We start from the raw sequence: 20,891 nt of genomic DNA on the forward strand, positions 1-20,891 counted from the left end.
ACTCTGCTCTCCACCGCTCCCAGGCCCAGCCTCCTTCCCGGGTCCCCGAGCCCCCACGGAGCATGTTTGGTGGGCACAGGCACCGAGTGAGGGGCCGGGGAACTGACCTCAGTGTCCGAGACGTCGCTGCAGCGTATCGTTGCTTCTGCCGTGGTCAGTCAGTGCTGAGGTGTGTGTCCGCGGGGAGTATCCCCACCTGCTGGGACCCCAGTGGCTTCCGGGAAGCAGAGCCTTTGCGCCTTAGTGCTTCCTGACGGCGGCGTTCGCTCCGAGACGTATCTGCAGTGGGTTCTCGGAAGGGGGTCCTGTGAAAACCAGCGACGTCCCAGCGTCTTTGCTGACGTGCGTTTGCCGTGTTAGTTTGGTCCAGGTGTTTTCTGTCTGTCTGTCTGTCTGTCTTGTTTGTTGTTGTTCATCCTCACGGGAGGATACGTTTCATTCATTTTTGAGAGTGGAAGGGATGGAGGGAGGGGGAGAGGGAGAGACACATCGATGTGAGAGAGACACATTGATGGGTGGCCTCCCACATGGGCCTCGATCCGGGCCCGGGATCGAACCCGCAACCAGGTTACCCCCGACCCTTCAGTGTGGGCCAGTGCTCTAACCACCGTGCAGGCCCGGTCCACGTGTGTACGCACTCCTTCCCAGGATTCCTTACTCTCGCTTTCTTTAAAATATATATATATATTTGTATTGATTTCAGAGAGGGAGAGGGAAAGAGAGAGAGAAACATCAACGATGAGAGAGAATCACTCCTTGGCTGCCCCCTGCACGCCCCCCTCTGGGGATCAAGCCTGCAACCTGGGCCTGTGCCCTGACCGTGACGGGGAGTCGAACCGCGACCTCCTGGTTCATAGGTCAGCGCTCAGCCGCTGAGCCACGCCGGCTGCGCCATCTCTTCTTGCTTTTTTGAAAGTGCACGCAAACCGGTGGTCGCGTGGTGTTCGTTTTGTTTTGAAGACACGGCCCAGAAGTCCCCTCGTCCGGGACCGTAACTCGCACCCACCCCGGAGGCCGCCCGCTGGGCTGTGTGCACGCCTCCCGCCTGTTTATTACTCGCAGTGACCCCGTCAGGCACGGCCGTTCTGTCTGCTTCACGGGGAGGAAACGGAGGCAGGAGGGCCACACAGCTAGCAGGCGGCAGCCGGGGTCGGCCCACGCGGCCTGGCCCGGGAACCTCGGGCCCCGGCCCCTGCTGTGGGCACGGGCTGCCACGGGCCGGCGTGCTGGCGGTGTGTGTGACGGCTGGTGGTTTGAGGCGAGGCCACCACGGCAGAGCGTTAGAGGCAGCAGCGCGGGCTCAGTCTAACGGGCCTGCACCCCACGTGGCTCATTGAAAGGCAGTTGGACACGTTGTTCTGGAAGCGAAGTGCCGTATTGCAGCTTCGGGGCCGATGTCACTTGTTAGGCGGAGTGGGTGGGTGGGAACCCGGTCCCGGGACCCACGGGGAGGTCAGCGTGCAGGAGGGGGCTGTGGGGTCCCTGCCCTGCCGGCCTAGCGCTGGGGGAGCGCCCGGGGCAGGAGTCTGGAGCCCAGGACTCCCCTAGTTCCCATCATGCTCTGGGGCTCCCCGAGGTCCAACCACAGAGCAGGAGGGCTGTGCTGGGAGCCGAGACAGGCGGACAGACCCCACGCGGTTTGTCCTTCCCGAGCCGAAGGCTTTTTAAAATATATATATTTTTATTAACGTCAGAGAGGCAGGGAGAGGGAGAGAGAGAAACACCAGCGAAGGGAGAGAATCCTGGATCGGCTGCCTCCTGCACGCCCCACCCTGGGGATGGATCCCACAACCCGGGCCTGCGCCCTGATGGGAATCGAACCGTGACCTCCTTCCTGGTTCCTAGGTCGACGCTCACCCCCTGAGCCAGGCCCACCTGTAACTTTTCTGAAGAGGCAGGTGTGGGTGGACCAGCTCCCCCTGGATTCACCGATTCCCCTTGAACCTGGGTGGGGACGGGAGGAGCCGCACGCCCCGCGGGGTGTCCCCTGCGCCCCGCCTGCCCGCCGAGTCTGCAGTCCCTGCGCGGGGCGCCTCAGCCGCTAACGCCCCCTTTCTTGTTTCAGCTATCTGTACAAGAATGAGATCCAGGCGATTGACAGGCAAGCCTTTCAGGGACTTTCCTCCTTAGAACAACTGTAAGTGGCCCGCATGTGCCCTGTGCTTCTCCGGGGGCTCCCGCCCGCGCCCTCGCAGGGAAGCGGCCCGTGCTGTGTGCATGACGCATGCTGTGCGTGTGGGCGTGGGGGCACGTGCATGCCAGGACCCGCGCGCTGGCCTCCTGCGGCCACGTGACTATCTGTCCGCCCGGCCCCGGCCCCGTGCCCGTCACTGGGATACAGACCGTGAGAATGACCGACCCCGGGCCCCCGGTGCCCCCGGCGTGGATGAGAGACAGACGTGCAAATTGGTTCGAGCGAGTTGAGGTCCTTCGGGGACAAGGGTGGGGCCCTGCGGAGGGGGAGCCGCTGTCATTGTCCCGTTTCCTGTTTGTGCATCCGAGATGATGTCATTGCCGTGGGGAGAACGCGCTGTTTGCACGTGTTTCTGGTTCGTGCACGCGGAGGCTGGCTCTCGGGAATATTCCTGTTGGCTGCGCAGTCAGCAGCTCCGCTTTGAGGAGAATTCCTGGGAAAAGCAGTTTTTCCAGTCGGCGTGGCTGGTCCCGTTTGGCCCCTGAGCTGAAGCGGTTCCAGGAGCTCTGTGTGGTCAGCTTTACTCCCGGGGAGAGGAGGCAGCTGTCGGCCGTGGCAGCCTCACGCCCTGCACACGGCCCGGGCTGCGTGTGCGACTGGCAGGTCCGAGGCCTCTGGGTGGAGCTGGGCTGGGCGGCCTGGAACCACACACGGGCTCAGGTGGCCCAAGAAGCACTTACCCAATCGAGCCAGAACTGGCTGTGGGAGGTTCTTGTTGGATTCGGGCTCCTTCGGGCGCTGCCCCGTGATAGAGGCGAGAGGAGGGGTGGTGACCTGGCTCTGGACCCGGAGGCCTGAGGTCCGCAGGTCCCCTGGGGCCCGCCTCACCCTCCTCACAGACTCAGTCACTCGTCTGAGGTGTCCTGGGGAGCTGGCCGGGGAGACCCGGCGCCTGCAGGACAGGGCGCGGGCGGGGGAGGTGGTGACCCCGGAGTTAGTGATCTGGAGAAGGCGTCTCTGACGATGGAGGGTGAGTTTGGAGAAACTTCCCTCTGTTGGTGCTCACGACACGGGCCCCGGACCGCAGGTGCCGTGTCGTCACGGCTGCCTGTCCAAGCGTCTGGGAAGGACCTGGCGTTTAAAACGTGTGCTCGGTGGGGAGGGCGCCTGGGGCAGGGGGACCCCTCTTGCCGTGTGTCCAGGAGGGCCTCCAGCAGAAGCAAGTGTTTGACTTCAGGGAAAAAAAACAACAACCCACTTTTCAAAGTGAGGAAAGCAGTATTCAGGAAGATCAGGAGACATCTTACGTGCAAAGAATACGACCGCTGGGTGCTCCCTGTAATTCATCAGGAGACATTCGAGGACGCACATTATCTCACTGAACTCGGGCCGTTTCCTTTCGCCATTCCCCAGTGGCTTCTGTCGCTGACGGTGTCGCATGAACATTGCTCCCCGCCCCCCGAATCCACGTGTAGGTGGCAGGTTGGAATGATGGTGTTCACACACTCGTGTGTGTACACTGACCTGAGAGGTCCAGGTATTGTGAGCGTGCATTACCCCCCTCCATTCCCAGGTGTGACAGGAACGCGGCCGGGGTGTCTGACCAGTGTCCCTGTCCGTTCTCATACAGAGTCAGCCCCAGTTTGCAGGTGTATGGAGCCTTTCTAGTTCTAGAATCATCTGTTGACGTATGCATTTGAAATGACTTTAGAGAACAAATTTCAGCTGAAAATCTAATTAAAATGGTTTTTCTTGTTTGACTTCTCTAGATACCTGCACTTCAACCAGATAGAAACCCTGGACCCCGAGTCCTTTCAGCACCTGCCCAAGCTGGAAAGGCTGTAAGTGCCTGCTGTCCTGACGGACCCCTCTGGGCCAGGGGGCAGGGCCGGGAGGGGGTGGGGCCTGATGGGGCGAGGGCGGAGCCAGGCCAGCCAGGGAGGGGGAGGGACTTGATGGGGCTAGGGTGGGGCTGGGAAGGGGCGGGGCCTGATGGGTGGGGGTGGGGCTAGGGTGGGGGCGGTGCCTGATGGGGCGAGGGCGGAGCCAGGCCAGCCAGGGGGGAGGGGCTTGATGGGGCTGGGAAGGGGTGGGGCCTGATGGGGCGGGGCAGGGGCGGGGCGGGGCTAGGGTGGGGGCGGGGCCTGATGGCGTGAGGGCGGGGCTGGGAAGGGGCGGGGCCTCGTGGGGTGAGGGTGGAGCCAGGCCAGCCAGGGAGGGGGAGGGGCTTGATGGGGCTAGAGTGGGGGCGGGGCTAGGGTGGGGGCGGGGCCTGGTGGGAAGGGAAGGGGCGGGGCCATGGGCACAGCCCTCTGCTGTGATGGAGTTGAGGCCATTGTCGGTTAGAACACCTGAGATGCCCTTGGTATAACGTCTGTCCAGCCGTTGCGAAGCAGGACCAACGGTATTCTCTTTACATGGAGGTGACGGGAAAACAGTTGACGTCTTTCCTGGGCCCGCTCTTCATTTCGTTAGCGTTGAGCAGACGCAGTCGTTGGGATTCAAGAAGCAGATTGATTCGACTGCTTGTGATCATCTCCGCACCGCGAAGATGTGTTTTTACAAGTAGGTTCTTGTCCCTTTCAACAGGTTCTTACACAACAACCGAATTTCACATTTGGTCCCGGGGACGTTTAACCACTTGGAATCCATGAAAAGACTGTAAGTTGTGCTGTCTTCTCTGCGCTCCCCACGCCCGCTCCTCCGTCCTGGGTGTGGTGAGGTGTGTGGCTGCGTCCGGGTGCAGCTTAGGAGACGGGACCTACTAAGGGGACGGCCCAGGGTGTGTGGCAATGGGTTATCTCTTGAGTAGGGGGAGAAGGCATCTCAAAAGCCATTTCAGGGTCTTCGCCTTGATTTTAATTCATGTTGCCTCTTCCCTCCGTGGAAATAAAGTCAGTCTGTGAGGATCCCCTGCTCCGTGGTCCATGCCTGCCTTCAGGGGAGCTCGTCCATAAACACGTGAAGTGGACCGAGATTGGCCCGTTTCTCCAGGCCTCTAACGTAATCTTTCTCACGCCGAGTCCTTCCTCATAATAGACTCAGGGAGCGACCGTCCTGATGGGAAAAGTTGACGACACGTGTTTTTAACCTTTTCGGCTTGAAGGCCGTGTTTCCGGTCACTAGCGCTTCAGGACAGCGGACCACACGGAAGAGATGAGACAGACTTTCATCACCATTTATTATTTTATGCTGTAGGAGAAAGCAGTCAGCAGCCAAAGCAAAACTCACATTCTAGGGGGGGAGACAGGATGCATGCTGCCCAGGGCAGGATAAATAGGGGAGAGGCCGAGGACCGTCCATGGGGGCCCCTGACAGCCCAGGCAGGCAGGCCGGCCGGCCCACGGGGTGAGGAATGTGCTCTGTTCCCAGCCCGCTTCAGACTGAGCTAGTCCTTCAATCTTCCTCCTCTCGTCTCTGCCCCGTTGGCTCCCCGACTTTGCTCCGTCTATGAACGCCTAGATTTTGAGGCCCGTCCTCACCCCAGACGCCAGAGGGGAGCACAGACTCGGGGGGCTTCCATCCCTTGCCCCTCACCAGCTGGTCCACAGCTCTGCCCCGGCCCGTCCCACACGCAGAGGACCTGCCATTCTGAGGGGCCGCCAGGTCCGAGGGAGCCAGGCAGGTGCCTTGGCACGTTCGTGCCCCCCCTCTGATCCCCGCAGCCTCCCCACCTGGGGGTCCGAGCACGGGGGAGTGGTGTCCTGATGGGGGGACCGAGCTCGAGGTCTATGCCTGCTGGGCGGCATCTCACCCCTACCTGCAGACCCCCCGGACCCTTTGTGTCTCCTCCTGGGGAGCCAGCACATTCCACCATGGGGGTCATCAGAGAAATGACCATCCAGGCAGAGGACCAGTTCTGCCCACGGTTCCCGCAGAGCCTGTGTCCAGGGAAAGACGGGTGGCGGGTGTGTGGGGGGGTAACATCCCAGGCCTAGGGCTCGGGGGGCCCGGCGGGGGGACTCAGAATGGTGAGGTGACCCCACGCTCCCCGCACCTTAGCTCCGGACCCCTGAGCGCCTCCTCGGTGAGCCACGCGGCACCTGCCTGAGCGGGTTTCATGATGAGCCCCTCCCGTCCGTTCCCCACACCTGTTGGGTAACCAGCAGCCGTACCACGTGGTGGCGCCCCCTGTCCGTAGCAGCGGCGTCTCACCTGTGGGCTGTGTTGCACACGCCGTGGACATTCCGGGTGGACGGAACCCCTCCCTGTGCCAGGAAGCAGCGTTCAGGAAAACTCCTCTCTGAGGTTTTGCTTTATGAGCTGGATTCAGAAATAAACCCTAGCCCTAGCCCAGCCGTGGGCAAACTACGGCCCGCGGGCCGGATCCGGCTGTTCTATCCGGTTCTCTTGCTCTCCCCTCCGCTCCTTTACTTTGAGTTTATATTAGTTCACACAAACACTCCATCCATGCTTTTGTTCCGGCCCTCCGGTCCAGTTTAAGAACCCATTGTGGCCCTCGAGTCAAAAAGTTTGCCCACCCCTGGAGAACATCGGCCTGCGGACTGGAGTGTCCTGGGTTCGATTCCGGTCAAGGGCACATCCCTTGGTTGCAGGCTCCGGCCCTGGTTGGGGTGCGTGCAGGAGGCAACCCGTCTATGTGTCTCTCTCACATCGACGTGTCTCTCTCACATCGACGTGTCTCTCTCTGTCTTGCCCTCTCCCTTCCACTCTCTAAAAAAAATCAAGGAAAAAAAAAAAAAACACCAGGTGAGGATTAACCAACAGAATAATGAAGACAGCCCTCTACAAAGTAGGATTTCACTGCAGAATGTGCATGATTTAAAAAAAAAAAAAAAAACAAGAAAGAATTGAACCCCGACCTTGGGGTGGTTCAGGGGTGCAGTGAGAGAATGCGATGACGGTGCCTGCGACGGAGGGTGCAGGGCCGGGGGTCGGGGGGTATCACCGCTCCTTCCCGCAGGCGGCTGGACTCCAACGCGCTTCACTGCGACTGTGAGATCCTGTGGCTGGCGGACCTGCTGAAGGCCTACGCCAGGTCAGGGAACGCGCAGGCAGCGGCCACCTGCGAGTACCCAAGACGCATCCAGGGCCGGTCGGTGGCCACCATCACCCCGGAAGAGCTGGACTGTGGTGAGTGAGCCGCGTGGGGGTGGGCATGCCCGGCCCCGGCTTCCGCTGCCCCTGGCCCGTCCCCAGAGTCAGGTCTTGGCGGGGGGGGGGGGGGGGGGGGGGGGGGGGGGGGCGCCTGCGGAGGAGCCTCGGGGCGAAGCCCTGCTCTGTTGTGTCTGTGAGAAAGTAGTTCCTTTTCATAGACCGTTTTTAAAAACATTTTTTTGATTTTAGAGAGAGAGGAAGAGAGAGAGAAACATCAGTGAGAGAAATATTGATCCGCTGCCTCCTGCAGGCCCCCTGCAAGGGACCCAGCCAGCAACCTGGGCATGTGCCCTGGCCGGGAATCGAACCCGTGACCTGGTTCATAGGTCGACACTCAACTGCTGAGCCACAGCGGCCTGGCTGAAGGCGTTTGTTAATAAACCGAGTTTTACTTGGAGGCCCCGCAGAAAGCAGCAGAATGAGGGGCGCTGCCTCCGCCTTCTTGTCGCTCCCTGGCAGGCCTGGGTGTAGAGGCCCCCTGGGTGGAGTGCAGGGAGCGGGGGGCGGGGCCGGCGGGGGGTGGGGCTGGCGCGGGGCGGGGCCAGGGCAAGGCGGGGCCAGCGGTTGTGGGGCCAGGGGGAGCGGGGGGGGGGGGGGGGCCTTAGGGCTGGCGCAGGGGGCGGGGCCGGCGGGGCGGGGCCAGAGCGGGGGCGGGGCCAGGGCTGGCGGCTGGTAGCTGAGCGCTCTGCACCACGCCCTGGGCAGTGACCTCACTGGGTGCGAGGCGGGGTTCCCCCACCTGAGCGCCTCCCAGCAGCCTCGGAAAAGCAGACCCGCATCAGGTTGCAGGACAGTCTTCCTTGCGATGCCGAGGAGCACAGCCTGCCCTTTAATGTCAGCCCCTCTTGGTGCTGAAACGAGTTTCTCGCTCGGCTCCTCCGAAGCAGCACGTTGCTTTCCCGCATGAAAGGCGAACCGTGCGCGTGCAGAGGCTGGGCCTCGCTTGTGCCCGCTGGGAACGGTGCGCTTGTGGGGGCGCAGCTGCGCGCCTCGTCGCCCTCCTTGCTCTGCCCCGGCCCTGGGCTCCCGGGGCGGCTGTAGGACGGGCATCGCTTCCTGCTCTTTACTCCCGGGAAGGCGGGTGGGCTCCCGGGAGGAGGCCGACGCCCTGCAGCCCCCTGGGCGGGTGAGGGTGGGGCGTTAGGCCCCGCAGGGACCCGCCGCACGCGGGTGGGACTGTCGGGCCAAGATGCCGCTGGGCCCGAGACTGGCTCTCTGGTGACGGGCTTGGAGGGGCTGTTCCCGCTGCGGGGAGACCCAGCACCCGGCTCCTTGTCGCGCAGAAAGGCCCCGGATCACGTCGGAGCCCCAGGACGCCGACGTCACCTTGGGGAACACGGTGTTCTTCACCTGCAGAGCCGAGGGCAACCCCAAGCCCGAGATCATCTGGCTGCGGAACAAGTAAGGGGTGCTGGGCGGGCGCTGCGGGGGCGCTGCAGTCACCCCCATTCTGCAGACCCCCCCCCCCCCTGCTTTGTTTCTCCTCCGGGGACATGTGTACAGAAAACTCTCATCATTAATGTTTCTGTCTCTCTCTCCCTTCCTCTCGGAAATCAATAGAAGTGTTAAATAAATAAATAGTAAATAAAAGGTGGAGGAGAACCAATTGGCTCAAGCCCTTCACACCTCTATCCTATCTAATAAAAGAGTAATATGCAGATTGACCATCACTCCAACACACAAGATGGCTGCCCCCATGTGGTCAAAGATCCTGCCCCCATGTGGACACAAGATGGCCAGCAGGGGAGGGCAGTTGGGGGTGACCAGGCCTGCAGGGGAGGGCAGTTAGGGGCAATAGGGCTGGCAGGGGAGTGGTTAGGGGCGATCAGGCTGGCAGGCAGGCGAGCAGTTGGGAGCCAGCAGTCCTGGATTGTGAGAGGGATCCCAGATTGGAGAGGGTGCAGGCTGGGCTGAGGGACACCCCCCCCCCTCCCCTGTGCACGAATTTCATGCACCGGGCCTCTAGTATATAAATGAATAAGTTGACCCTAAAAGTTGAAATGGCTGAGCCAGTCATGGCCTGTGGAGCCCGAGCCCCTGCCCGACATCTGAGCCGCCTGTGCCCCGCCCACCTCCCCTGCCTCCACCCTCCGCCCTCAGCCCCTGCCTCCGCCCACCGTCCCTGCCCCCACCCTCAGCCCCTGCCTCTGCCCACCGTCCCTGCCCCCACCCTCTGCCCCTGCCCCCGCCCTCAGCCCCTGCCTCCGCCCTCCACCCACCGCCCCTGCCTCTGCCTCTGCCCCTGCCCCCTGCCTCCACCCTCCGCCCCTGCCTCCGCCCACCGTCCCTGCCCCCACCCTCTGCCCCTGCCCCCGCCCTCAGCCCCTGCCTCCGCCCTCCTCCCACCGCCCCTGCCGCCTGCCTCACCTGCTGGGTCAAGTGCTCGTGGGAGAGAACGGCCACATGAGTCAGGATCCTACTTGTGGGGCCTGGGGTGACTGCTCCCACCCGGACACAAGAAGGAGATGGATTTCCGTTTGGGGGCTTGTTGCAGGGGGAGGAGAGAGGGGGTGGGCGGGGAGGGGGAGGGGTGGGGCAGGTGGGGGAGAGTGAGGGGGTGGGGCAGGTAAGGGAGAGTGGGGGGCAGGTAGAGGAGAGGGGGTGGGGCAGGTAGAGGAGAGTGGGGGGGTGGGGCAGGTAGGGGAGAGTGGGGGGGCAGGTAGGGGAGAGGGGGTGGGGCAGGTATGGGAGAGTCGGGGGGCAGGTAGGGGAGAGGGGGTGGGGCAGGTGGGGGAGAGTGAGGGGGTGGGGCAGGTAGGGGAGAGGGGGTGGGGCAGGTAGGGGAGAGTGGGGGGGCAGGTAGGGGAGAGGGGGTGGGGCAGGTAGGGAAGAGTGGGGGGGCAGGTAGGGGAGAGGGGGTGGGGCAGGTATGGGAGAGTCGGGGGGCAGGTAGGGGAGAGTGGGGGGGCAGGTAGGGGAGAGTGAGGGGGCAGGTAGGGGAGAGGGGGTGGGGCAGGTAGAGGAGAGTGGGGGGCAGGTAGGGGAGAGGGGGGCAGGGCTGACGTCTGTAGACTGCGTGCCCAGCACAGGGATTGCCCCCAGCAGGCCTTGTCCTGTCAGCCCGTCAGGGGCAGCTGTAGGAAGATGACCATTCCTGCCCAAAGGGAAAGGGGGTGTTTGTCCCCCGCTGTGCTCTTTCACTCCCTTCGAGCCGCCTGCTCTGAAAGGTTTGTCTTCATGGCGAGCACGTGTGACCGACAGACAGACGGGGGGGGCCCATCAGCGCTGCAGCAGCGCAGGTGCTTTTCCCAGAAACGCCCACTAGGTCAGGCTGTTGGGAAAGTTCCTGGAGGCAGGGCCCCCCCTGCCCGCCCCCCACCCTCGGACGCAGCGTCCACGTGGGACCGGCCCCGGCTGGGGTGGAGCCTGAGCTCACGGACGTGTCCTTGCAGCAATGAGCTGAGCATGAAGGCGGACTCCCGCCTGAACCTGCTGGACGACGGGACGCTGATGATCCAGAACACGCGGGAGACGGACCAGGGCGTGTACCAGTGCATGGCCAAGAACGCGGCGGGCGAGGCCAAGACGCAGGAGGTGACCCTCCGGTACTTTGGGTCTCCAGGTACGTGACGGTCTCCAGGTGGGGGGTCCGGCCAGGCTGGGCGTCCACGCCTCCCTCCCTCCCTCCCCACCCCGGCTGCTGCCGCGGGAACAAGCCTCCTGTGTCCGGCCGAAGCCCCTGCCGTGGGCGCGGTCCCCTCCCGGGGAGACATGACCTTGGCCCTGGCCACATCGTCCCTCGTCCCGGACGGACACTCAGTGGGAGCCGAGCGGGCAGCGCGGCGGGCGGCGTCCGGGGGCGCCGGAGAGATGTCACCTCTGACCCTCCCAGTCGCCCTGCAGGGAGGTCTCCGGAGTGTTGGGTTTGGTTATTGAAAAAGGAGCCAAAACTCTGGATTTTCATGTGAAATTCCCAGGTCGAAGGTGTCGGCACCGATTTAAAAAGACGGTCTTGTCCGTGAGGCACAGCTGTGGCCTCGGTCGGTCTGAGTGCCCTGCCCTCGTCCTCCTGTTTAGCCTGAGAGAGAACTTGGGTGGGGGGAGGACTGGCCTGGGGGATGGATGGTCCAGCCGCCACCTGCTGAGGGCACAGCCGCTGGGTGCCCTGTGGTCCGCACTGGCCCCCACCCGCCAGGACAGCTGCCTCCATAACTGCCTCCGTGCGCTGGCCGCCACCTGAGCTTCCCCCTCAGCCATCCTACGGTTCCCTGGTGCTTGGTGTTGCCGGCCACGGTCCAGCGGTGCCAGTGGTGGCTGAGGGTTTGTTTAGAGCAGGCGTCCTCAAACTACGGCCTGCGAGCCACATGCGGCCCGCCGAGGACATGTATCAGGCCCGCCGGGTGCCACTGCCTGTCCTGCTTAGCAGCCGACGCGTCCCGGGCCCGCAGTGCACATAGGAATTTGTTCATAGTTTTTTTTTTAAACTGTAGTCCGGCCCTCCCACGGTCTGAGGGACAGTGAACTGGCCCCTGTTTAAAAAGTTTGAGGACCCCTGGTTAGAGTCTCGTGTGTTTGAAACGGGTCTGGTGTGTGTGTGGTCTCCTTTCTTGTGAATGAGACTCCTGGTATCGGATTTCAGCCCAAAGGCATGCCCCGCCTCCATCAAAGCCCTTGTCACACCACACCACGCCCATACGTAACAAGTCACAGGGCGCCCAGGGGCACCTACTCTGGGAACTGCTGGGGCTCCGGGCCCAGGAGCGGGGGCTGCAAGCGTGAGGAACAGGGGACCCCACTGCACAGTGAACAACGGGGGGGGGGCGGGGGGGCGCTGTAGGAACGTGTCTCAGAGCAAAGGAGGGTGACAGCGTCAGTAAGCGGCTCGTTCAGGCAGCTGGCTGCCGAGGCCGGAGGAGTGTTTACCATCTAGGCCAGTGGTCGGCAAACTCCTTCGTCAACGGAGCCAGATATCAACAGGACAACGATTGAAATTCCTTTGGAGAGCCACATTTTTTAAACGTAAACTCCTTCTAACGCTGCTTCTTCAAAATAGACTCGCCCAGGCCGCGGTATTTTGTGGAAGAGCCACACTCCAGGGGCCAAAGAGCCGCAGGTGGCTCGCGAGCCGCGGTTTGCCGACCACGGGTCTAGGAGGTTATTTCTTCCCCGGGAGCAGTAGCCTTATTTGGGGTGCGACTCTGAGCCTGTCAGTCAGGCTCCCTGAAGGGCCTCCCGTGACCCGGGGCGTGACCCGGGGCGAGGTCCCGGCAGAGGGAATCGGCCTGAGGCAGCCTGTCCACCTGGTGACCAGCGAGCTGTCCGAGGGCTGGATGGGGCCAACTGCCTGTTTGCCTTAAAATCTGGGAACTAAGAATGGTTTTACGTTTTTGTGGGATTGGAAAACCTAAGCGTGTTAGGACCCGTGCGTGGTATCTTAGGACCCATAGTAATTCTGGGAGATTCCGATTTCAGCGGCTGTAGATTACATTTCGCTGGACCACAACCACGTCCTTCTTCCACGAGGTGTCTGTGGCCGCTCTCTGCTGCGGGGCAGAGCTGAGCAGTAGCGAAGCCCAAAACACATGCTCCCTGGTCCTTTGCAGACATGTTCCCAGGCTGTGCTGACAGTTCAAGTCTTTTCATTGATTTCAGAGAGGAAGGGAGAGACATCGACGATGAGAGAGAATCATCCATCCATTGGCTGCCTCCTGCACGGCCCCTGCTGGGGATCGAGCCGGAAACCTGGGCCTGTGCCCTGACTGGTTCATAGGTTGATGCTCAACCACTGAGCCACACTGTCGGGCTCTGGTGACAATTTACAGTAGTAATTACAGCCTGACTCCTCAGCCTCCGGGAGTCACAGAGGGCTGTAACGCCATCTACTTAACCGGGTCCCTTTCGGGAACATTGAGGGTTTGTCCCCCAAATCTTGTGCTAGCACAGGCCCCTTATCCCTTTATCCAAAACCCCTGGGCCAGGTGCTGGTTAAATTCAGAAAGTTGGGAACTTTTTTCAGAAGGGCCACTCGGCTGGTCAGTAAACACATCAGCGTCCGGTGTGAACATTCATGGTGGGGGGGGGGGGGGAGGAAATGAGGACTCAGAGTGGCCTCCACCTTTATAAACAAGTGATGAGGTAATGTTGGATTCCGGGATCCCAGAGGAGGGTGCCGGTCGGAAGAAATAACACAGCAATTAAATGAGACCTTTCTCGTACGTGTCGTTTTTTAAAAATATTTTTTTTATTGATGTCAGAGAGGAAGGGAGAGAGAAACAGCAAGGATGGGAGAGAATTGTTGATTGGCTGCCTCCTGCACACCCCCTACTGCGGATTGAACCTGCAACCCGGGCCGGTGCCCTGACTGGGAATCGAATCCGGGACCCTTCAGTCCACAGGCTGACACTCTAGCCCAGGGGTGGGCAAACTACGGCCCGCGGGCCGGATCCAGCCAGTTCGGCTGTTCTATCTGGTTCTCTTGCTCTCCCCTCTGCTCCTTTACTTTGAATTTATATTAGTTCACACAAACACTCCATCCATGCTTTTGTTCCGGCCCTCCGGTCCAGTTTAAGAACCCATTGTGGCCCTCGAGTCAAAAAGTTTGCCCACCCCTGCTCTAGCCACTGAGCCACATCAGCTAGGGCTGTCTCAGTGTAGTTTTAATTAGTGAAACTTACTATTTTATATGTTCTATCAGGGTTCCTCAAACTACGGCCCGCAGGCCACATGCCGCCCGCCGAGGACATTTACCCGGCCTGCCGGGTGCCGCTGCCTGTCCTGCTTAGCAGCCGACTCGTCCCGGGCCCGCAGTGCGCATAGGAATTTGTTCATAGTTTTTTTTTTTTTTAAACTATAGTCCGGCCCTCCCACGGTCTGAGGGACAGTGAACTGGCCCCCTGTTTAAAAAGTTTGAGGACCCCTGTAAATCTAACTATACTTTGAAAACAGTGTGTTATACCAACAGGAACGATAGAGAGGCTTACCCAGAGTGACACAGCAAATTCAGGAGAAGCCAAAATAAGGCCTCTCCTGCGTTGTCCCCTTGGAGAAATCCCGTCCCCTCCCTCGCAGGGCCCGCTGCTCACGTGACCCACGGCAGGGGGCCGTCTTTATGTTCTGTGCATTTCTTTAACCAACAACAGCGACCAGGAAGACGGGGAAACGTGCGGCTACATCGTGTTTGTGTGACCGCCGCTTAGAGGTCAGGAGGCAGGACGAGCCGCACGAGCACGGAAGACAAGCACACAGCTGATGCCACGCCCGAGGGATTAATTCATTGTGTTTCGTCGTGACAGCTCGACCCACTTTTGTAATCCAGCCGCAGAACACGGAGGTGCTGGTCGGGGAGAGCGTCACGCTGGAGTGCAGCGCCACGGGCCACCCGCTGCCCAGGATTGCCTGGACCCGCGGGGACCGCTCGCCCCTGCCCACGGACCCCCGCGTGAGCATTACGCCCTCGGGCGGCCTCTACATCCAGAACGTGGCGCAGGAGGACAGCGGGGAGTACACCTGCTTCGCCTCCAACAGCCTGGACAGCATCCACGCCACGGCCTTCATCATCGTCCAGGGTGAGCGTCCTGGGGGACCCTTCGCCCCCCGCAGCCCTGCCCGTGGGCCCTGGTGCGCCCTCAAGGGCCTGATGCCCGGCAGGAGGGGCCCGTCCCCGGAACCACCTACGTGTTCACCTTCGCCCTTACGCCTCCACCTGGCTGTTACTTGCGGTTTAGAGGATGGAGCTGTCTGGGGCTGTTTTCTGTCTGTGATCCATGGCACCCGGAGCTCTGCCGAGTGCGCGCCGTGGGTGACCACGTCGGGGGTGTGTGTGCACATGTGTGCACACGTGTGCACAGGCGTATTCATCAGGAAGTCCTCACACCTTTTGGAATTTCCCGGGGTTGATTCTTGGACCCAGGAGGCCCGGGGTTTTAAGATGTGTGCTATGCATTTCCAGACTTCTTGACTCAATGCTGAATTTATTAGTGTTGGTTGTTGTTGTGAATCCTCACCCAAGGCTATTTTTTTCCATTGATTTTAGAGAGGGCTGGAAGGGCAGGGGAAGGGAGAGAGAGAGAGAAACATCGATGTGAGAGAGACGCATTGATGGGTTACCTGCCACCGAGGCGCCTGCCCTTGACCAGGGAGCGAACCTGTCACCCTTTGGTGCGCAAGCCGATGCTCTAACCACCGAGCACCAGCCAGGGCTGAGTCTGTCGGTTTTTACGTAAATTACAAAGCGGGACGTTTGCTGGAGCCCTCGGACAAACTAGAAATGGAAATAAGAGAGAAGCGAGTTCTTTGCCGGCTCCTCTCTCCGCCCGGTCCCTGCCTCCACGGGCACCACAGGGGAGGCTTGTGAACCTTCTGGCACCTTCTCCACGCAGGGGACTGTGGTCATTTGGTGTCGACTTCCTTCGTTGTGGTGGACGCTTTTCTAGAAACGGACTCACACTGGACACACTGTTGTCACATTTTGTTCAATCAATAAAAACAGACCAACTCCTGCCCTGGGCTTCCCTACGTTTCACCCCAGGGCTCTGCCTCACCCACTCAAGCTGCCGGGCCAGGCTGGCAGCAGGCGTCCTGGCACACGGGGCGGGCCCCGCCCACGGGAGGCCTCCCCAGCCTGCCGCCTCCTCAGGGAAGCTGCCTTCTCACGCGTGTCCCGTGTCTCGCCTCCGGCAGCCCTCCCGCAGTTCACCGTGACCCCGCAGGACCGAGCTGTGATCGAGGGTCAGACCGTTGATTTCCAGTGCGAGGCCAAGGGATACCCACAGCCAGTCATCGCCTGGACGAAAGGAGGTAGGGCGCACACCTGGCCTCCACCCCGTCACCAGCTCCCGCCCTCTGGGGTGACCTTGAGAACCGGCTGATGACCTCCACTTCCATCCCTTCGTCCCCGAGGGGCCCTTCCAGGGGTTCTCGGGGCCTCCCTGCTCTCGGGCAGGCGAGGTGCGAGGACCTTCCCGGGGGTCCGGGCGCCTGCCCAGGTCTGTCCTGTCACATGCAGCGTGGGACCAGCCTCTTGCTGGCACCCAAGTTTGTGCGCACGCCGCCCGAGTCCCCTGCCATCCTGGCTCCACCCTCCGGGGACCCTCATGGGAACAGGGAGCGCGTTCTGTTTACCCCGACCTGGCTGCACGGAGCCGGTGCCTCCACGCCGCGCAAGGCGGGTCAGGGTGTCCGGGAGGAAGGAACCGATGGCTGACCGAGGGCCGGACGGTGACCCCGGGCCCTAATCGGGCCAAGACATGTGTCTGCGATCCTTTGATTTTCTCTGAGTCCCGCTCCACCTGTAACGAATGGGTCGCCCCCCCTGCCCGCCCCCGTGTCCCCTTGACGGACGGGCGCCTCACCCTTGCAGGGAGCCAGCTGTCGGTGGACAGGCGGCACCTGGTGCTGTCCTCGGGGACGCTCCGCATCTCGGCCGTCGCCCTCCACGACCAGGGCCAGTACGAGTGCCAGGCCGTCAACATCATCGGCTCCCAGAGGGTCGTGGCCCAGCTGACGGTGCAGCCCCGAGGTAGGCGTGGCGGGGACCCTACGGGTGGATGTGGAGTCACAGTTCTGTTTCCTGTTTGCACCCCCCCAGAGCATTCCAGTGCCCCCCGTGTTCTCTGCACTCAGGAGGACTGGTCTCCTGGTGTCTCTAGAAAGGCTCAGGGCAGACGGGGGGTGGGGGGAGGGTCCCGGGCCTTCTCCAAGGCTCGGCTGGCTCTGGGTTTCGGGGTGTGCTCCGCTCAGTCCTGACCAGCCAGGAGTTGGGTGAGAACTCCTGAAAGGCCGCCAGGCCCTCACCCCGTGAGCAAAGCTCCCCGTTCGCCCACGGGTTCCTTCTCGCTCGCTCGCCAGGGTCTCGGGGGCTGGGGCGCGGGGCCTTGGACAGACAGGAGCTCCGTCAGGCTTGCAGGGTGCGCGTGGGTGGGGACCTTGGGTCCCTCCGGCCCCTCCTCTCGGTGCAGACACCGCAGGAGGAGACGGGTGGCCGGCTGAGTTCTGTGCCCCGGGCCTGCGCTGACGGAGGGAGGGCGGGGGGGTTCGAGGCGTCAGCCGTGCCTCTTGCCTTCCAGTCACCCCGGTGTTCAGCAGCGTTCCCGGCGACCAGACGGTGGAGGTGGGCTCCGACGTGCAGCTGCCGTGCAGCTCACAGGGCGAGCCCGAGCCCACCATCACCTGGAACAAGGTACCTCGGCGGGCAGGTGTGCGGGGCGGGCGGGAGGGGGACTGCGGGGTAACTCCCCACAGCAGGGGCACCTCTAAATCGTGGGACAGGGGAACGATGTGCTGCTGTCCTCAGTAATAACACCGAATGAGACGGACGGCCTGGGACCGCCTCCTCACGGCCTCGCGGCACAAGAGCAGAAAAACCATCCTGTTAGAGTTTAGATCCTTGGCCTCACAGTCAGCAGGGAAGGTTCTCTGTGGTTTTCTTTTTCTGTTGTTTCTGTGGAGCCCCATAAAACGCAGCACAGTTTAAACCAGGGGTCCTCAAACGTTTTAAACAGGGGGCCAGTTCGCTGTCCCTCAGACCGTGGGAGGGCCGGACTACAGTTTAAAAAAAACAACTATGAACGAATTCCTATGCGCACTGCGGGCCCGGGACGCGTCGGCTGCTAAGCAGGACAGGCAGCAGCACCTGGCGGGCCGGATCCATGTCCTCGGCGGGCCGCATGTGGCCCGTGGGCCGCAGTTTGAGGACCTCTGGTTTAAACATACAATCAAGTGCTTACACGCGGGGCGTCCCGGGGGGGTGGGTGGACCAGAGGGCATTGTGTGTCCGTCCTCCTCACTTCCTTTCTCGGCTGGGATGTTGCTGTCCCAGGAGGCAGTGCCCAGCCCTTCTCCCTCCCAGGTGCCCGAATTCATGCCTCCTCACTGCAGCCTGTCCCACGGGGGCTGCTTTCCCCCCCCCCCCCTTCCCACCCCGGCCCATCCTGGAAAATCGCAGGATTGTGGCTTCCGTCCGGATCTTCCCCGGACCTAGGCAGGCGCATCAGACAGTTTATCCCCTGGAAACAGTACTGGGTGAATCAGATGAACCTCCTCTTTTGGAAAGGTTTATGGGTAAACCTGCCCTCGGCCTCCTGACGTTCCCACCTGTGAGGCCCTGGCGATGGCGCCCTCGCCACCGGTAACGGACAGTACCGCTCCGCAGTCTTATTCCTGTGACGTCTCCCGTTTGCTCCAGGATGGGGTCCAGGTGACGGAAAGTGGGAAATTTCACATCAGCCCCGAGGGGTTCCTGACCATCCACGACGTGGGCACCGCGGACGCCGGCCGCTATGAGTGTGTGGCGCGCAACACCATCGGACAGGCCTCGGTCAGCATGGTGCTCAGCGTGAGCGGTAGGTTGGTTGCCTGGCCCGGGTTCCTGCGGCTGGCAGACATCCCTCCCGCGCGGGTTCAGGTCGCGGGAGGAAGGCACAGGCTTCCCAGCACAAGGCCGGGCTCATGGGGGTATTGGAAGGTGGCGTGTCCACACTCCTGGTTTGCAGACAGGCCACCAGGGTGCTCTCGGTAGGTGGCAGGGCCAGGTCGGCTCAGGAGCCCCTCCTTCCTCCTTCCTCCTGCCCGGCGAGGCTGCTGTGTCTGACTCGCTCGGCGGAGCCTCCCTGCCCTTGGTTTGGTGGTGGGTTTAGCCGTCACCCAAACCCCTTCAAACCCAACAGTGTGTCAGTCATCGTTTGGCAAATCTTCGGTGCTGTTATTGCCACATTCTTACCCACCGAGCTCAGCAGACGGGGCTACTCTCTGGGTGCGGCCAGGCCTGTTCCCAGGGTGTGAACATCCCGAGCGTCTTCAGCATAAACCTCCACGTAATCCCCGAAGCAGCGGCCCCGTCTCCCTGAGCTCGGGGCTTAAAGAATGCCTCCCCGGCCGGCCGGTGTCTGACGTTACAGCTACGTCTTCCCTGTTCCTCTAGACCAGCGGCGGGGAACGTCTTCGTGCCGAGGGCCGTTTGGATAGGTGTAGCATCCTTCGCACGCAGGCCATCCAGAATTATCAGCTTAAAAATTAGCCTGCTGTCATTATAAGTCATTTAATGAACGCAACCCTAATGCCTTGGCAGGGCCGGACCGAATGATTTCTCGTGCCCCGTACGGCCTGTGGGCCTGACACTCTCCACCCCTGGTTTTAGAAGGGGTGGCGTGACTGCAAAAACGAAAAGCCTGTAATTCCAATACCGTTTGAAAGCAGCTTCCCGTCACGTCTGTTGATGAAGTGCCTTAAGCTCTGGTGTGAGAAACAGGACAAGCCCTTGGAGACGGGTGCCTCTTGTCTTGATGATGTAGCGTCTAGACGCTGAGTAACTCGTCCAGGACCCCGGTAACTAGCGGCTCCGTGTTCTCCTAGTGCCTGACGTCAGCCGAAACGGGGACCCATTCGTGGCCACGTCCATCGTGGAGGCGATCGCCACAGTCGACAGGGCCATCAACTCCACGCGGACACACCTGTTTGACAGGTAGGGCGCGGTCTGGCCCGCCTCCCTGAGCTCCGGGGCACGGGAAAACCTCGGGCCATTTTGGTCCAGGGTGACCCGTTGCCTCATCGGGAGAAAACGTCCCTTGGAAACCATCCACAAGGTTGGCATCCGCTCCCTGGGGGTTAAGATAACAGGCACGTCCTTTCCAAGGAGAGCCTGGAGCGTGATTCACAAGTCAGACATTTCTTAAAAACGCGGCCTTCGGGCTTGCGGCGGGACCGGTTGGCAAAAACAAGGTGTTTCACAAGCCCTCAGGGGCCGTGTTCCCGTTGGCCAGTCCCGGGGTGTTTGCTCTGTGTCTGAGGCCAAGTCGAGTGTTGCTGTGTTTTCCCTGGAACTAATGAGCTGTTTGTGTTCGGTTTCTCTTGGTTTTGTCTTTCTGTTGCCTTCCACCTGGGATCAGGCAGGTACGGTTCGCCCCCTAGAGCAGTAGCTACGGAAACATTAAACCGCACTTCTGTCGTTGGGTGTCCGTGATTTCTGTCTCTGACTGTCCCCTCTTCCCTCCTGCCCTGACCGTGCCAGCCGTCCACGCTCCCCCAATGACCTGCTGGCCCTGTTCCGCTACCCGAGGGACCCCTACACCGTGGAGCAGGCGCGCGCCGGCGAGATATTTGAGCGGACGCTGCAGCTGATCCAGGAGCACGTGCAGGGCGGCCTCATGGTCGACCTCAACGGAACCAGTCAGTACCCAGGCTCCTCCCTGCATCTTCCTGGGGAGCGGGTGTCACCCCCCTCCCCCCGCCACCTCCATGCCTTCCGAGGGGCGTGCTCCAGCGTTCTTGTCCCGCGTGTCTGCGAAGGGCACAGTCGGGTGACAGTGAGGGTCCTGTAGGTCCCACCTCGGGTAACAGGGACCCTCTGGGATATGTGACCCAAGGTCGCCGGGCAGAGGAGGTTTGAGGGAGGACTTTGCAAGACATCTGCTGTGTAGGTGGTGCTGTATCCAGGCGGCTGCTGGAAAGGGTGTGTGTGGAGCTCCAGCCTCTGTCCTGGGTGACGATGGGTGGCATGGGGTGACTGCCACCGTATCACTGTGCCCCTGGCACATGGCATTGCCCAGCAGTGATAGGTGCCTGTGCCGGGCAGGAGCGCCAGGCAGGAGTGCTCTTGGTGCGGTTAGAGACGGTGGTGACCGGGTTTTATTGGGTGATAGCACCACTCTCACCAGCAGCTGTTCGCTCAGAGTTGTGCGTGAGCCCACGTGCTGCTGGGGAAAGT

At 61.6% G+C, this 20,891-nt stretch overlaps 2 protein-coding genes across 2 annotated transcripts in view; one reads left to right on the forward strand and one right to left on the reverse strand.

The window, feature by feature from the left end:
* TPO (thyroid peroxidase) overlaps positions 1 to 20,891 on the reverse strand; it is a gene marked incomplete at its 5' end in the record, with an annotated part of 445,236 nt that overhangs the window by 343,802 nt on the left and 80,543 nt on the right. The gene's annotated exons all lie outside the window — the stretch shown is intronic.
* PXDN (peroxidasin) overlaps positions 1 to 20,891 on the forward strand; it is a 62,443-nt gene that overhangs the window by 31,078 nt on the left and 10,474 nt on the right. Inside the window, exons 4-16 of the mRNA XM_080684991.1 lie at positions 2,066 to 2,137; positions 3,904 to 3,975; positions 4,724 to 4,795; positions 7,059 to 7,228; positions 8,536 to 8,653; positions 10,645 to 10,814; positions 14,485 to 14,757; positions 15,872 to 15,988; positions 16,551 to 16,709; positions 17,257 to 17,369; positions 18,375 to 18,531; positions 19,541 to 19,649; positions 20,196 to 20,353. Of these exons, the coding sequence (XP_080541117.1) occupies positions 2,066 to 2,137; positions 3,904 to 3,975; positions 4,724 to 4,795; positions 7,059 to 7,228; positions 8,536 to 8,653; positions 10,645 to 10,814; positions 14,485 to 14,757; positions 15,872 to 15,988; positions 16,551 to 16,709; positions 17,257 to 17,369; positions 18,375 to 18,531; positions 19,541 to 19,649; positions 20,196 to 20,353 (1,760 nt within the window). The remainder of the gene's footprint in view (positions 1 to 2,065; positions 2,138 to 3,903; positions 3,976 to 4,723; positions 4,796 to 7,058; positions 7,229 to 8,535; positions 8,654 to 10,644; positions 10,815 to 14,484; positions 14,758 to 15,871; positions 15,989 to 16,550; positions 16,710 to 17,256; positions 17,370 to 18,374; positions 18,532 to 19,540; positions 19,650 to 20,195; positions 20,354 to 20,891) is intronic.

This window comes from Plecotus auritus, assembly GCF_963455305.1.
Source record: "Plecotus auritus genome assembly, chromosome: 8".
Classification (NCBI taxonomy): domain Eukaryota; kingdom Metazoa; phylum Chordata; class Mammalia; order Chiroptera; family Vespertilionidae; genus Plecotus; species Plecotus auritus.